Here is a 15146-nt window from a genome sequence, read left to right on the forward strand (position 1 = left end):
ATGTATTTATATTGTATATATGTTGTATACATGTGCATATATATTATATACATGTATATATGTGTATATATATTGTATACATGTGTATATATGTTGTATACATGTGTATTTATGTGTATATATATATGTATATACAGTATATATATATATATTGTATACATGTGTATATATGTTGTATACATGTGCATTTATGTGTATATATATATATATATGTGTGTGTTTATATTGTATATATATTGTATACATATGTATATATGTTAAATACATGTATATATGTTGTATACATGTGTATATATGTTGTATACATGTGTATATATGTTGTATACATGTATGTAAATAAACATGTTGATTGGAATAGCCGTGTTAGTTCAGAGATTTAGATCAAAATAACAAGAGTATTGAATTGAGTATTGCATCATCTTATAAATGTATAGTTAGTCCAATAAAAAAGGTATCATTGCTCAATGCAATACTCTTGTTATTTTGATATCTAAATAAACATGAATATACAAATATATACACACATATATACACATATTTATTTATATATATATATATATATATATATATATATATATATATATATATATATATATATATAAAAGGACCTATAGAAATCAGAAAAAGTAAGGTAGAAGCGGATGGGCAGACAGCAGGTCAGTAAAAGGTCTTTTTAAAAACATTTGTTTCAAAAATGTATCTCTCAAACTGCAACATCATTAGGAGATGATAAATAGGGTTCTGGTTTTCATGGTTTACTGTTGCTTTGATAATATTATTATTATTAATAATAATAATAATAATATAGTAATAGTAATAATATAATACTAATATAATACTAATATAATAGTAATAATATAATACTAATATAATAGTAATAATATAATACTAATATAATAATAAAATAATAGTAATAATATAATAATAAAATAATAGTAATAATATAATACTAATATAATAGTAAAATAATAGTAATAATATAATACTAATATAATATTAATATAATAATAGTAATAATATAATACTAATATAATACTAATATAATAATAATAATAATAATATAATACTAATATAATAATAATACTAATATCATAATAAAATAATAGTAATAATATAATACTAATATAATAATAATGGTATTGCTGACTAAAAGCTGCTACAAATAAAATGGTAATTATTCTATATTTATTCTGTTGGTTTTAATCGAAATGTAAAAATGGGCAGACCATGAAATAGTTACTGAACAACACAGATGAAGCTACTGATATCCACGTTCACCGCAGATCAATTTGCTAAAGAAGAAAAGTGACATTAAGATCACTGCTCCAGCACATTTCCTATAGAAATTAATTTCTCACCTTTAGACCTTGTGTGAGGTTCCTCGTGAGGGCTCTGCAGGACACCACGCACATACGGCTCCTCACCCTGTTCAGTCTTTGTAACTAGGAAAGGAGTCACATGATCATATTCTGTATAAACAGATTTCATTGGTTATGTGAGAACAGAAACAGCAGATGATTACAAACCGTCATTGTCCTTAGCAGATTTATCAATAAAAGTAGCTTCACAAATCCTAATTTCAGAAACATCATTTTTAAAATTCACCAGAAGACAGAAATCTTTTGTGTTAAACTACATATATACAGAAAGAGAAGCTCTCAGTCATGAACAAACAACAGCTCAGTAGCTTGTTCTTTGTCAGGTCACTACCTGGGAGTAGCCTCTTTGAGCCCATATGTGCTTTTTAAAAAGAAGAACTTTCCTTAAGTATATGATCCAGCCAATAAAGTATGGTCCACCCCTGAGGAACATGGCAACCTCACATAATCATGTTGGCCTTCTGTAGACTTTGTCAGTGAGGTGCAGCCATATTCCCTTGCCCAGTGAATGTTATGCAATTAAAAAAAAATACTTTCCAATTCATATTCAAGTTTATTTTGTTTTTGTTCTCTTAGTATTCCTTGTTCAACAGAAAGATGTCTAAGTTTATATGTGTACAAGAATCTGTGATTGGCTGATGGCTGTCAAGAGACTCAGGGTACAGGGGAATAAAAGGAAACTTTGAAATATGTTATAAAAAAGATTAAATATTACAATGACTTACTACAATATAACATATAAAAATAACGTTAATATTCTACTATTGAGATAAGTGTAACATTTCACAACTAGACTATTCCTATGGATAGGGCACAAGGGAGCTGCCCCATGACAGGTATAATCTGTCAATACAAGTTACTAAACTTGTGTAATGTCCATACAGGACCATCATTTTCATTTTGTGTAAGTTTTTGTGTTTTCTCAACAGAGCAACAGTATATGGTGGTGATATAAAAACAACAATAATGGTATTGATGACTATAAGTTGCTACCGGTAAACAGCCCATGATTTTGTGACCACATAGAGATAATTGGCCGACTGCTGATAGCAACTGAACTTTCAAAACAAATTGTGAACCAAGGTCTTCATTGCAATGTAGAGGCGCAAACCATGAAATAGCAACTGAACACACATAAAGCTACCGATATCCATGTGAAGAGTTAAAAAATTATCAGTGCAGATCAATTTGCTAAACAAGAACAGTGACAACAAAACATTTCCTTTAGAACTTCGTTACTCACCTTCAGAGCTTGTGTGAGGTTCCTCATGAGGGATCTGCAGGACACCGCGCACAGACGGTTCCTCACCCCACTCTATCTTTCTAACCAGGTACGGCTTCACGTGTTTATATTCTGTATGGGCAGATTTCACAGGTTATGTGAGCACATAACCAGCAGATGATTACAGACCTGCATTGTTCTTAGCAGGTTTATCAATAAAGGAGCTTCACAGTTCTACTATTCGAAACACTATTTAAAATTCGCCAGAAGACAGACACCAAGGAGTTTGTGTTCAACTACAGTTTAGGAGATTATAAAAAGGTTAATTTCTGGCTCCTTCGTCAAGCCCTGGCCAAGCGGCACCTTACAGCGTTCTTCACAGAAAATGGTGCTAGACGGATGACATTATGAAGTACCCAGGTTTGGGCAGAGTTATACTTTGCTATACTATAAGTATTTTCTGTTGTTTATTAAAAGTACTCAAAGTGATGGTAAATTCAAGATATAAGCTTTAGAGAATTGCTTCTTAAACTGGAGGTTGGGGGGGAGACTCTTAAAAATGTTTGGGTTAACCCAAAATAATTGATAATGTACTGGGGGTATGTGTATGTATGAATGAGTGTGTGTGTGTGTATGAGTGAGTATGTGTATTTGAATATGTATCAGCGAGTGTGTGTGTATGAGAGAGAACAATGGAAAATTAGCATTTTAGTACCATTCTGTCACACCCCCTACATTCTGTCACCCCCCCTACTGGAAACATGATTTCATCTACATTCTTGTTTATATATTTTTTTATAAAACCAGTACTTAAGTACTAAAATGTTCAGTATAAGTGGTTATACACTAGACAAAAGCAGCTATTTCAAATGACAAAATAAAGGTAAATGGGTTATTTATAAACAATGTAACCCCATATGAACGTAGCTTCTATGTTACAGGGTACTTTGTCTATCATACCCTGCAGGTGTAGTAGCTAGGTCCCACCTTCTGCCTCATGCTGGGGTCCCAGTTGTCGGCTCCGCAGCCAGAGTCAGAAGGCATCTATCTTCATATGGTGAGTCCTGATCCTGCTCCCGTCACCATATGAAGGTAGATTGTTAGATCGTTACAGAGTGACACGGTCTGTGTCACTGTCTCTAACAATCTCCGTTGGTGCCGGCAGGAGGTGGCTGGGCGGCCCAGGGGTGAAGGGAGAGAGAGGAATGGGACGCTGCACTACAGAAATGAAAAAAAATACTATCTCTAAACTGCATACTGGCAGACTGTCTGCCAGTACCTAAGATGGGGGTGACCAGTGGGGGTGAGGGAGGGAAGAGAGCTGTTTGGGAGAGATCAGGGGGAGGGAAGTGTCAGGTGGGAGGGTAATCTCTACACCAGCGATTTTTAACCTTTTTTTTTCCGTGGCACACTTTTTTACATTAAAAAATCCTGTGGCACACCACCATCCCAAAATTTTCAAAAAATCACACATTGTAGCCTAATACAGCATATATATATATATACACATACACACAAACACACACATACTGTATGTATTGTGCTGTTATGCCATGCCTCCTACAAACTACCCCTGCACTGGGAGTAAAAAACAAGCAAAGTTTAAAAAATATGTCACATTGTTGTCAGTCTGCCGTGGCACACCTGAGGATCTCTCACGGCACACTAGTGTGCCATGGCACACTAGTTGAAAAACACTGCTCTACACTACAACTAAACTTAACCTTACAAGCTACCTGATTAAGTCCTTAACTGACAGGAATAATAGAAGTGTGGTGCGCAGCAGCAATTAGCGACCTTATCCCAGAGAAGCTTCTCTTATCCCACAGAAGCTTTTACAACCATTTGTGCCATGATTGCACAAGCGCTATGAAAATAATTTATGTGAGAAACCTAAAGTTTGTGAAAAAATTAAAAAAAATTTTTATTTGTTCGCATTTGCCGGTGAAATGGTGGCATGAAATATACCAAAATGGGCCTAGATCAATACTTTGGGTTGTCCACTTAAAAATATATAGTTGACAGGTAAATAAAAAAACAAAAACAAAACTCTGTTTCTGTCTAAATGGAGTGAGAGCAAACATTTTAAAAAATCTCTGGTATTTTGGACAAGTTCTTCTCTAAAATCCCAGGGGCGCGATCCGATAAACGGCGCAGTTTGCGGCGCAAGCGAGGGAACCCGCGTCTCCTGCAGTTTCAGCTCGCAACTTGAGCTATCCAATATGCGGCGCCGTCAGTTGCTAAAGTGGCGCAAGTCTCACAAACCAGCGATGTCCAGAAATCTGCGTAAGTACAGATTTTTGGAGTCGCCAGTGACTTGCGCCACGTTAGAAACTGCCGGCGCCTACAAAACCTGACTAAAGTCTAAATCACCCACACTGTCTAACACGCCTCCTAAACATAGCCAGACACGTCTAACCCCCTATCCGCTATCCCCCCTCACTAGCCTAAAAATAAAAACAAGTTATTAACCCCTAAACCGCCGCTCCCGTACCCCGCTGCAACCTAATAAAGTTATTAACCCCTAAACCGCCGCTCCCGTACCCCGCCGCCAGCTATATTAAATATATAACCCCCTAAAGTGAGCCCCTAACACCACCGCCATCTATTTTAAAATTATTAACCCCAATGTAAGCCCCTTACACCGCCGCTATCTATATTAAAATTATTAACCCCTAATTTAATCTACCTACCCCGCCGCCAGCTATGTTATCTATATTAACCCTAAGTATATTATAGTTAATATAGTTATTACATTATATATATTAACTATATTAACCCTAATTATATTAGGGTTAATATAGTTAATATAGTTACTATAGTATTTATATTAACTATATTAACTCTATCTAACCCTAACACCCCTAACTAAATTCTTATTAAATAAATCTAATTCATATTATAAACTAAAATATTCCTATTTAAATCTAAATACTTACCTATAAAATAAACCCTAAGATAGCTACAATATAATTAATAATTACATTGTAGCTATGTTAGGGTTTATATTTATTTTACAGGTAAATTGTTAATTATTTTAACTAGGTATAAAAGCTATTAAATAGTTATTAACTATTTAATATCTACCTAGTTAAAATAATTACCCAATTACCTGTAAAATAAATCCTAACCTAAGTTACAAATACACCTACACTATCAATAAATTAACTAAACTACAAATATCTATCTAAAAATACAATTAAATAAACTAAACTAAATTACAAAAACAAACAAACACTAAATTACAAAAAATAAAAAAAAGATTACAAGATTTTTAAGCTAATTACACCTATTCTAAGCCCCCTAATAAAATAATAAAGCCCCCCAAAATAAAAAAAATTCCCTGCCCTATTCTAAATTAAAAAAAGTTCAAAGCTCTTTACCTTACCAGCCCTTAAAAGGGCCTTTTGTGTGGCATGCCCCAAAGAATTCAGCTCTTTTGCATTTCAATAAATATACAATACCCCCCCCCCACATTACAACCCACCACCCACATACCCCTATTCTAAACCCACCCAAACCCCCCTTAAAAAAGCCTAACACTACCCCCCTGAAGATCTCCCTACCTTGTCTTCCCAACACCGGGCCGAACTCCTCATCCGATCCGGGCGATGTCTTCCTCCAAGCGGCAAAGAAGAATTCTTCCTCCGGAGATGTCTTCCTCCAAGCGGCAAAGAAGAATTCTTCCTCCCGGCGATGTCTTCCTCCAAGCGGCAGCAAAGTCTTCTTCCTTCCGGCAGCATCTTCCATCAAGCGGCATCTTCAATCTTCTTTCTTCGCTCCGCCGCCGCGGAGCATCCATCCCGGCCGACGACTGAACGACGAATGAGGTACCTTTAAATGACGTCATCCAAGATGGCGGCCGCCGAATTCCGATTGGCTGATAGGATTCTATCAGCCAATCGGAATTAAGGTAGAAAAATCTGATTGGCTGATTGAATCAGCCAATCAGATTCAAGTTCAATCCGATTGGCTGAACGAAGAAAGAAGATTGAAGATGCCGCCGGAAGGAAGAAGACTTTGCTGCCGCTTGGAGGAAGACATTGCCGGGAGGAAGAATTCTTCTTTGCCGCTTGGAGGAAGACATCGCCGGAGGAAGAATTCTTCTTTGCCGCTTGGAGGAAGACATCGCCCGGATCGGATGAGGAGTTCGGCCCGGTGTGGTGAAGACAAGGTAGGGAGATCTTCAGGGGGGTAGTGTTAGGCTTTTTTAAGGGGGGTTTGGGTGGGTTTAGAATAGGGGTATGTGGGTGGTGGGTTGTAATGTGGGGGGGGGGTATTGTATATTTATTGAAATGCAAAAGAGCTGAATTCTTTGGGGCATGCCCCACAAAAGGCCCTTTTAAGGGCTGGTAAGGTAAAGAGCTTTGAACTTTTTTTAATTTAGAATAGGGCAGGGAATTTTTTTTATTTTGCGGGGCTTTATTATTTTATTAGGGGGCTTAGAATAGGTGTAATTAGCTTAAAAATCTTGTAATCTTTTTTTTATTTTTTGTAATTTAGTGTTTGTTTGTTTTTGTAATTTAGTTTAGTTTATTTAATTGTATTTTTAGATAGATATTTGTAGTTTAGTTAATTTATTGATAGTGTAGGTGTATTTGTAACTTAGGTTAGGATTTATTTTACAGGTAATTGGGTAATTATTTTAACTAGGTAGATATTAAATAGTTAATAACTATTTAATAGCTATTATACCTAGTTAAAATAATTAACAATTTACCTGTAAAATAAATATAAACCCTAACATAGCTACAATGTAATTATTAATTATATTGTAGCTATCTTAGGGTTTATTTTATAGGTAAGTATTTAGATTTAAATAGGAATATTTTAGTTTATAATATGAATTAGATTAATTTAATAAGAATTTAGTTAGGGGTGTTAGGGTTAGATAGAGTTAATATAGTTAATATAAATACTATAGTAACTATATTAACCCTAATATAATTAGGGCTAATATAGTTAATATATATAATGTAATAACTATATTAACTATAATATACTTAGGGTTAATATAGATAACATAGCTGGCGGCGGGGTAGGTAGATTAAATTAGGGGTTAATAATTTTAATATAGATGGCGGCGGTGTAAGGGGCTTACATTAGGGGTTAATACTATTAATATAGCTGGCGGCGGTATAGGGGGATTAGATTAGGGGTTAATAATTTTTATATAGGTGGCGGCGGTGTAAGGGGTCAGATTAGGGGATAGATAAGGTAGATGACAGCGGTGTAAGGGGTTCACATTAGGGGATAGATAAGGTAGATGGCGGCGGTTTTAGGGGTTCACATTAGGCGATAGATAAGGTAGATGGCGGCGGTTTTAGGGGCTCACAGTAGGGGGTTAGTTTATGTAGATGGAGGCGGGGTACGGGAGCGGCGGTTTAGGGGTTAATAACTTTATTAGGGATTGCGGTGGGGGATCGCGGTTGACAGGTAGATAGACATTGCGCATGCGTTAGGTGTTAGGTTTATTTTCTAGCTAGTTTAGGGAGTTACGGGGCTCCAATAGTCAGCGTAAGGCTTCTTACGGCTGCTTTTTATGGCGAGGTGAAAATGGAGTAAGATTTCTCCATTTTCGCCACGTAAGTCCTTACGCTGTATATTGGATACCAAACTGCGCTGGTTTGGTATACCTGCCTATGGCCCAAAAAACTACGGGCGACGGCAGAAATATACGCGCGTAACTTCTAGGTTACGCCGTATATAGGATACCAAACCAGAGCAAATATTGGCGTCGCCGGTTTTTGCGGGCGACGATTTTTATCGGATCGACCCCCAGGTCCTTAAAAGGGACATGAAACCCAAAACTTTTCTTTCATGATTTAGGTAGAACAGACAATTTTTAAACACCTTTCCAGTTTACTTCTATCATCAAATTTGCTTTGTTCTCTTGGTATCATTTGAAGGAACAGCAATGCACTACTAGTTACTGACTCAACACATGGGTGAGCCAATGACAATCGCTATCTATATGCAGCCACCAATCAGCAGCTAGAACCTAGGTTATTTGCTGCTACTGAGCTTTCCTAGATACAATTTTCAGCAAAGGATAACAAGAGAAGGAAGAAAATTAACAAATAGAAGTAAATAGGAAAGTTGTTGAAAATGATATGCTCTGTCTAAATCATGACTGTCTCATTATGACTTTAATGTAACTTTAAAGGCACACTAAACCCACATTTTGTTATTTCATGATTCAGATAGAGCAGCAATTTTAAGCAACTTTCTAATTGACTCCTCGTATCACTTTTTCTTCGTTCTCTTCCTATCTTTATTTGAAAAAGAAGGCATCTAAGCTAAGGAGCCAGAAAATTTTTGGTACAGACCCTGGACAGCACTTGTTTATTGGTGGGTGCATTTAGCCACCAATCAGCAAGCACAACCCAGGTTGTGAACAAAAAAAAGGGCCGGCTTCAAAATTTACATTCTTGATAATAGGAGTAAATTAGAAAGTTGCTTAAAATTGCTGCTCTATCTGAATAATGAAATTAAAAAAATGTGGGTTTAGTGTCCCTTTAAGGTATTATTATTATCTTTCATGATTCAGATAAATAATAAAAACAACAATTTACTTCAATTATCTAAATTGTTTCATTCTCTTGGAATCCTTTATTGAAGGAGCAGCAATACAATACTGGGAACTAGCTGAGCCAGTGACAAGAGGCATTTATGTGCAGCCACCAATCAGCAGTTAGCTCTCAGTAGTACATTGCTTCTCCTACGCCTACCTAGGTATGCTTCTTCAACAAAGGCTACTAAGAGAATGAAGCACATTAGATAATAGAATTAAGATATGTGCCCATTAACTGACATATAAAGGTCACCTGTTCCAGATCCTAGCTCTGTGCGCGTGACACGGATCTCGCTCATCTTATAACACAAGTTACTAAACAAACCCGGTCTTTAACACAAGTTACTAAACAGTAAGGAACAATAAAACTCTGTCTATAACACAAGTTACAGTGAGGAACAATAAAGCACGGTCTATAACACAAGTTACAGTAAGGAACAATAAAACACGATCTATAACACAAGTTACAGTAAGGAACAATAAAACCCGGTCTATAACACAAGTTACAGTAAGGAACAATAAAACCCAATTTATAACACAAGTTACAGTAAGGAACAATAAAACACGTCTATAACACAAGTTACAGTAAGGAACAATAAAGCACGGTCTATAACACAAGTTACAGTAAGGAACAATAAAGCACGGTCTATAACATAAGTTACAGTAAGGAGCAATAAAACCCGGTCTATAACACAAGTTACAGTAAGGAACAATAAAACCCGGTCTATAACACAAATTACAGTAAGGAACAATAAAACCCGGTCTATAACACAAGTTACAGTAAGGAACAATAAAACACGTCTATAACACAAGTTACAGTAAGGAACAATAAAACACGGTCTATAACACAAGTTACAGTAAGGAACAATAAAACACGGTCTATAACACAAGTTACAGTAAGGAACAATAAAACACAGTCTATAACACAAGTTACAGTAAGGAACAATAAAACACGGTCTATAACACAAGTTACAGTAAGGAACAATAAAACACGGTCTATAACACAAGTTACAGTAAGGAACAATAAAGCAGGTCTATAACACAAGTAACAGTAAGGAACAATAAAACCCGGTCTATAACACAAGTTACAGTAAGGAACAATAAAACACAGTCTATAACACAAGTTACAGTAAGGAACAATAAAAACCGGTCTATAACACAAGTTACAGTAAGGAACAATAAAACCTGGTCTATAACACAAGTTACAGTAAGGAACAATAAAAGCCGGTCTATAACACAAGTTACAGTAAGGAACAATAAAGCACGGTCTATAACACAAGTTACAGTAAGGAACAATAAATCACGGTCTATAACACAAGTTAAAGTAAGGAACAATAAAGCACGATCTATAACACAAGTTACAGTAAGGAACAATAAAACCCGGTCTATAACACAAGTTACAGTAAGGAACAATAAAACCCGATTTATAACACAAGTTACAGTAAGGAACAATAAAACACGTCTATAACACAAGTTACAGTAAGGAACAATAAAGCACGGTCTATAACACAAGTTACAGTAAGGAACAATAAAGCACGGTCTATAACACAAGTTACAGTAAGGAACAATAAAGCACGGTCTATAACATAAGTTACAGTAAGGAACAATAAAACCCGGTTTATAACACAAGTTACAGTAAGGAACAATAAAACCCGGTCTATAACACAAGTTACAGTAAGGAACAATAAAACACGTCTATAACACAAGTTACAGTAAGGAACAATAAAACACGGTCTATAACACAAGTTACAGTAAGGAACAATAAAACACGGTCTATAACACAAGTTACAGTAAGGAACAATAAAACACGGTCTATAACACAAGTTACAGTTAGGAACAATAAAGCAGGTCTATAACACAAGTAACAGTAAGGAACAATAAAACCCGGTCTATAACACAAGTTACAGTAAGGAACAATAAAAACCGGTCTATAACACAAGTTACAGTAAGGAACAATAAAAGCTGGTCTATAACACAAGTTACAGTAAGGAACAATAAAAGCCGGTCTATAACACAAGTTACAGTAAGGAACAATAAAGCACGGTCTATAACACAAGTTACAGTAAGGAACAATAAAACCCGGTCTATAACACAAGTTATAGTAAGGAACAATAAAACCCGGTCTATAACACAAGTTACAGTAAGGAACAATAAAAACCGGTCTATAACACAAGTTACAGTAAGGAACAATAAAATGCAGTCTATAACACAAGTTACAGTAAGGAACAATAAAACCCGGTCTATAACACAAGTTACAGTAAGGAACAATAAAACACGGTCTATAACACAAGTTACAGTAAGGAACAATAAAACACGGTCTATAACACAAGTTACAGTAAGGAACAATAAAACACGGTCTATAACACAAGTTACAGTAAGGAACAATAAAGCAGGTCTATAACACAAGTAACAGTAAGGAACAATAAAACCCGGTCTATAACACAAGTTACAGTAAGGAACAATAAAAACCAGTCTATAACACAAGTTACAGTAAAGAACAATAAAACCTGGTCTATAACACAAGTTACAGTAAGGAACAATAAAAGCCGGTCTATAACACAAGTTACAGTAAGGAACAATAAAGCACTGTCTATAACACAAGTTACAGTAAGGAACAATAAAACCCGGTCTATAACACAAGTTATAGTAAGGAACAATAAAACCCGGTCTATAACACAAGTTACAGTAAGAAACAATAAAACCCGGTCTATAACACAAGTTACAGTAAGAAACAATAAAACCCGGTCTATAACACAAGTTACAGTAAGGAACAATAAAATCCGGTCTATAACACAAGTTACAGTAAGGAACAATATTACCCGGTCTATAACACAAGTTACGGTAAGGAACAATAAAACCCGGTCTGTAACACAAGTTACTAACAGTAAGGAACAATAAAACCCGGTCTATAACACAAGTTACGGTAAGGAACAATAAAACCCGGTCTATAACACAAGTTACGGTAAGGAACAATAAAACCCGGTCTATAACACAAGTTACGGTAAGGAACAATAAAACCCGGTCTATAACACAAGTTACAGTAAGGAACAATAAAACCCGGTCTATAACATAAGTTACAGTAAGGAACAATAAAACCCGGTCTATAACACAAGTTACAGTAAGGAACAATAAAACCCGGTCTATAACACAAGTTACAGTAAGGAACAATAAAACCCGGTTTATAACACAAGTTACAGTAAGGAACAATAAAACCGGGTCTATAACACAAGTTACAGTAAGGAACAATAAAACCCGGTCTATAAGACAAGTTACAGTAAGGAACAATAAAACACGGTCTAAATTTGCATAAAAGTGAGATTAGGACAACGATCACAGAACATTTGCTGTACTCACCAGTAGTGTTTGTGTGAAGTTCCTCATGAAGGCTCTGCAGGACCCCATGCTTATACGGCTCCTCGCCCCGCTCAAGCTTTGTAACAAGGTACGGCTTAACATAAACGTATCCTGTATAGACAGATTTCATTGGTTATGTGAGAGGGGAACCAGCAGGCGCTACCTAACTGTATTAATCTATAGAAAAGTATCTCCGTTCAGAAACATAGGGTCAGATTACAAGTTGAGTGCAAAATATCGCTTCCCGAAAGCATTATTTGTGCTCAACTGAGTAATACTAGCGCACACAAATGTGTTCTAGTATTACAACTGAGGTGCAATGCGGACAGGGGAGTTCCGTGGGATGGACATGGGCATTCCTTGGGCTGGATAGGGGAGATCATTGGGCTGTATATGGGAGTTCCTTGGGCTGGACAGGGGAGATCCTTGGGCTGTATATGGGAGATCCTTGGGCAGGACAGGGTAGGTCTTTGGACTGAATATGGGAGTTCCTTGGGCTGGACAGGGGAGATCATTGGGCTGTATATGAGAGTTCCTTGGACTGGACAGGGGAGATCCTTGGACTGAATATGGGAGTTCCTTGGGCTGAACAGGGAAGATCATTGGGCTGAATATGGGAGTTCCTTGGGCTGGACAAGGGAGATCCTTGGGCTGAATATGGGAGTTCTTTTGGCTGGACAGGGGAGATCCTTGGACTGAATATGGAGTTCGTTGGGCTGGACAGGGGAGATCCTTGTTTGTGTGAGAAGTTCTTTCAAATACCTCATTGTATTCTCCAAGCACTTTACATAACTGACTTGTCTTGCTGTACAACATTTATATCAGACCCAGCAAATAAAAACAATACTTAAAGAATAAACAACAATTTTGGAGCCATAAGCATATTTTAGGGAAATAACTTTGTGTTTCCCAGGATTTGTTAAACCCTCATAAAAAAAGAGGATTTAAATGTAAAAACATTCACGTAATGCTGTTAAAACCAAGTCCTCTTTGTCCCATTCCCTGTAGAGTTATATAAATTATTACCTAGAGACCTGAGGGTCTGGTAATTCTCCATCATCACATCCTTATAAAGCTCTTTTTGTTCTTCAGTTAAACAGCCCCACTCCTCCTCCGAAAAATAAACTGCAACTTCATCAAACTCCATTTGTTCCTTAAAATGTAAAAAATAAATCAAACCATTAAAACAGGATTTAACTCAAAGTGTAAACCACACAGACTACACTGACTGTGATAATGACCATGAGCAAACCCAGAGCTCAGCCAGTTACCATGAACAGACCCTATGGTCAATGTACTCACTCCCCCTGGGGTTGTTCTGTGTGTGTGTTGTATAAAGGCCATGAACAAACCCAGAGCTCGGCCAGTGACCATGAACAGACCCTTTGGTCAGTGTGCTCACTCCCCCTGGGGTTGTGCTGTGTGTGTGTTGTATAAAGACCATAAACAAATCCAGAGCTCGGCCAGTGACCATGAACAGACCATATTGCCAGTGTGCTCACTCCCACTAGGGTTGTGCTGTGTGTGTGTTGTATAAAGACCATGAACAAACCCAGAGCTTGGCCAGTAACCATGAACAGACCATATAGTCAGTGTGCTCACTCCCCCTGGGGTTGTATTGTGTGTGTGTTGTATAAAAGCTGCTCAGCACCAGACATCACACACAGCAGCAGATAAGTGACAATATGACTAATCGTCCTCACCTCCCCAGTCAGTATGTAGATCTCTGAGGTTTGGTTCTTCTCAGTTGTCTTCATGTTGGTAACACGTGAATCAGCCCCAATACCCCAAGAACTGGTTGTCGTCCTTTAGTGACGTGTGTGACACTAACAGGTACTCACCGTGTCACTCACACTGACCTATTACTAGAGAGAAGGGTGTAAATGTCACATACTAATGTACAGGTCTGTGTCTACATCACACAAACATCACTAATATGTCTATAATTTAGGAGAACTAAAACATTAGTGACAATGTATCTGGTTGTATATTTATTTCCTTCCTGTATCACAATTACTGCTATTACTATTTCATACACGTCGCTCTTCATCTGCTGCACCTCCCTGCCAATCCCTTCACTGGCTTCCTTTTGCCTCTAGGATTAAACACAAAATTCTCACTCTGACATACAAAGCCTTAACTACACTCCCCCCCCCCCCATATCTCAGACCTTGTCCCCAGATACTGTCCCTCCCGCCCCCTTCGCTCTGCTCATGAGCTCCTACTCTCCTCCTCTCTTGTTACCTCCTCACACCTCTGCTTAAAGGACTTCCCCAGACTGGCTCCCATCTTATGGAACTCTCTGGGGCCTATTTATCAAGCTGTCAACCGCAAATACGCCGGAATTCCGCATTGTAATTGTTGCGAGATTGATCCGACCTAGTTATCAAAGCCTCAAAGACCGGCAAATGTTGAAATTTGTAACGTAACACACAATCCCGCAATCTCAATCCGACGCAGATCGATGCTTACATCATTGCAGATGTTTCGAATACACATTCGGCTCTATTTGACACTTTTTCCTATTTATCAAATAGCTAACAGGTACGCTCGTGTCTTTTTCGATACAGTGTACTTGGTTTTCAATCCGCCACCCTTGAGGCTGCGGATGCCATAG

General features: G+C 37.1%; 1 protein-coding gene across 2 annotated transcripts in view; it reads right to left on the reverse strand.

Moving 5' to 3' along the window:
• The window catches only part of LOC128666728 (gastrula zinc finger protein XlCGF57.1-like), a 41909-nt gene that overhangs the window by 18244 nt on the left and 8519 nt on the right, over nt 1–15146 (reverse strand). For both annotated transcript variants that reach the window (XM_053721478.1, XM_053721477.1), the window contains exons 2-6: nt 14233–14394; nt 13556–13682; nt 12530–12640; nt 2623–2733; nt 1359–1469 (exon numbers count right to left, since the gene is read on the reverse strand). In XM_053721478.1, coding sequence (XP_053577453.1) covers nt 1359–1469; nt 2623–2733; nt 12530–12640; nt 13556–13682; nt 14233–14286 — 514 coding nt within the window. In that variant the 5' untranslated portion in view covers nt 14287–14394. The remainder of the gene's footprint in view (nt 1–1358; nt 1470–2622; nt 2734–12529; nt 12641–13555; nt 13683–14232; nt 14395–15146) is intronic.

The sequence above is a fragment of the Bombina bombina genome, chromosome 7 (genome assembly GCF_027579735.1).
Source record: "Bombina bombina isolate aBomBom1 chromosome 7, aBomBom1.pri, whole genome shotgun sequence".
NCBI lineage: Eukaryota > Metazoa > Chordata > Amphibia > Anura > Bombinatoridae > Bombina > Bombina bombina.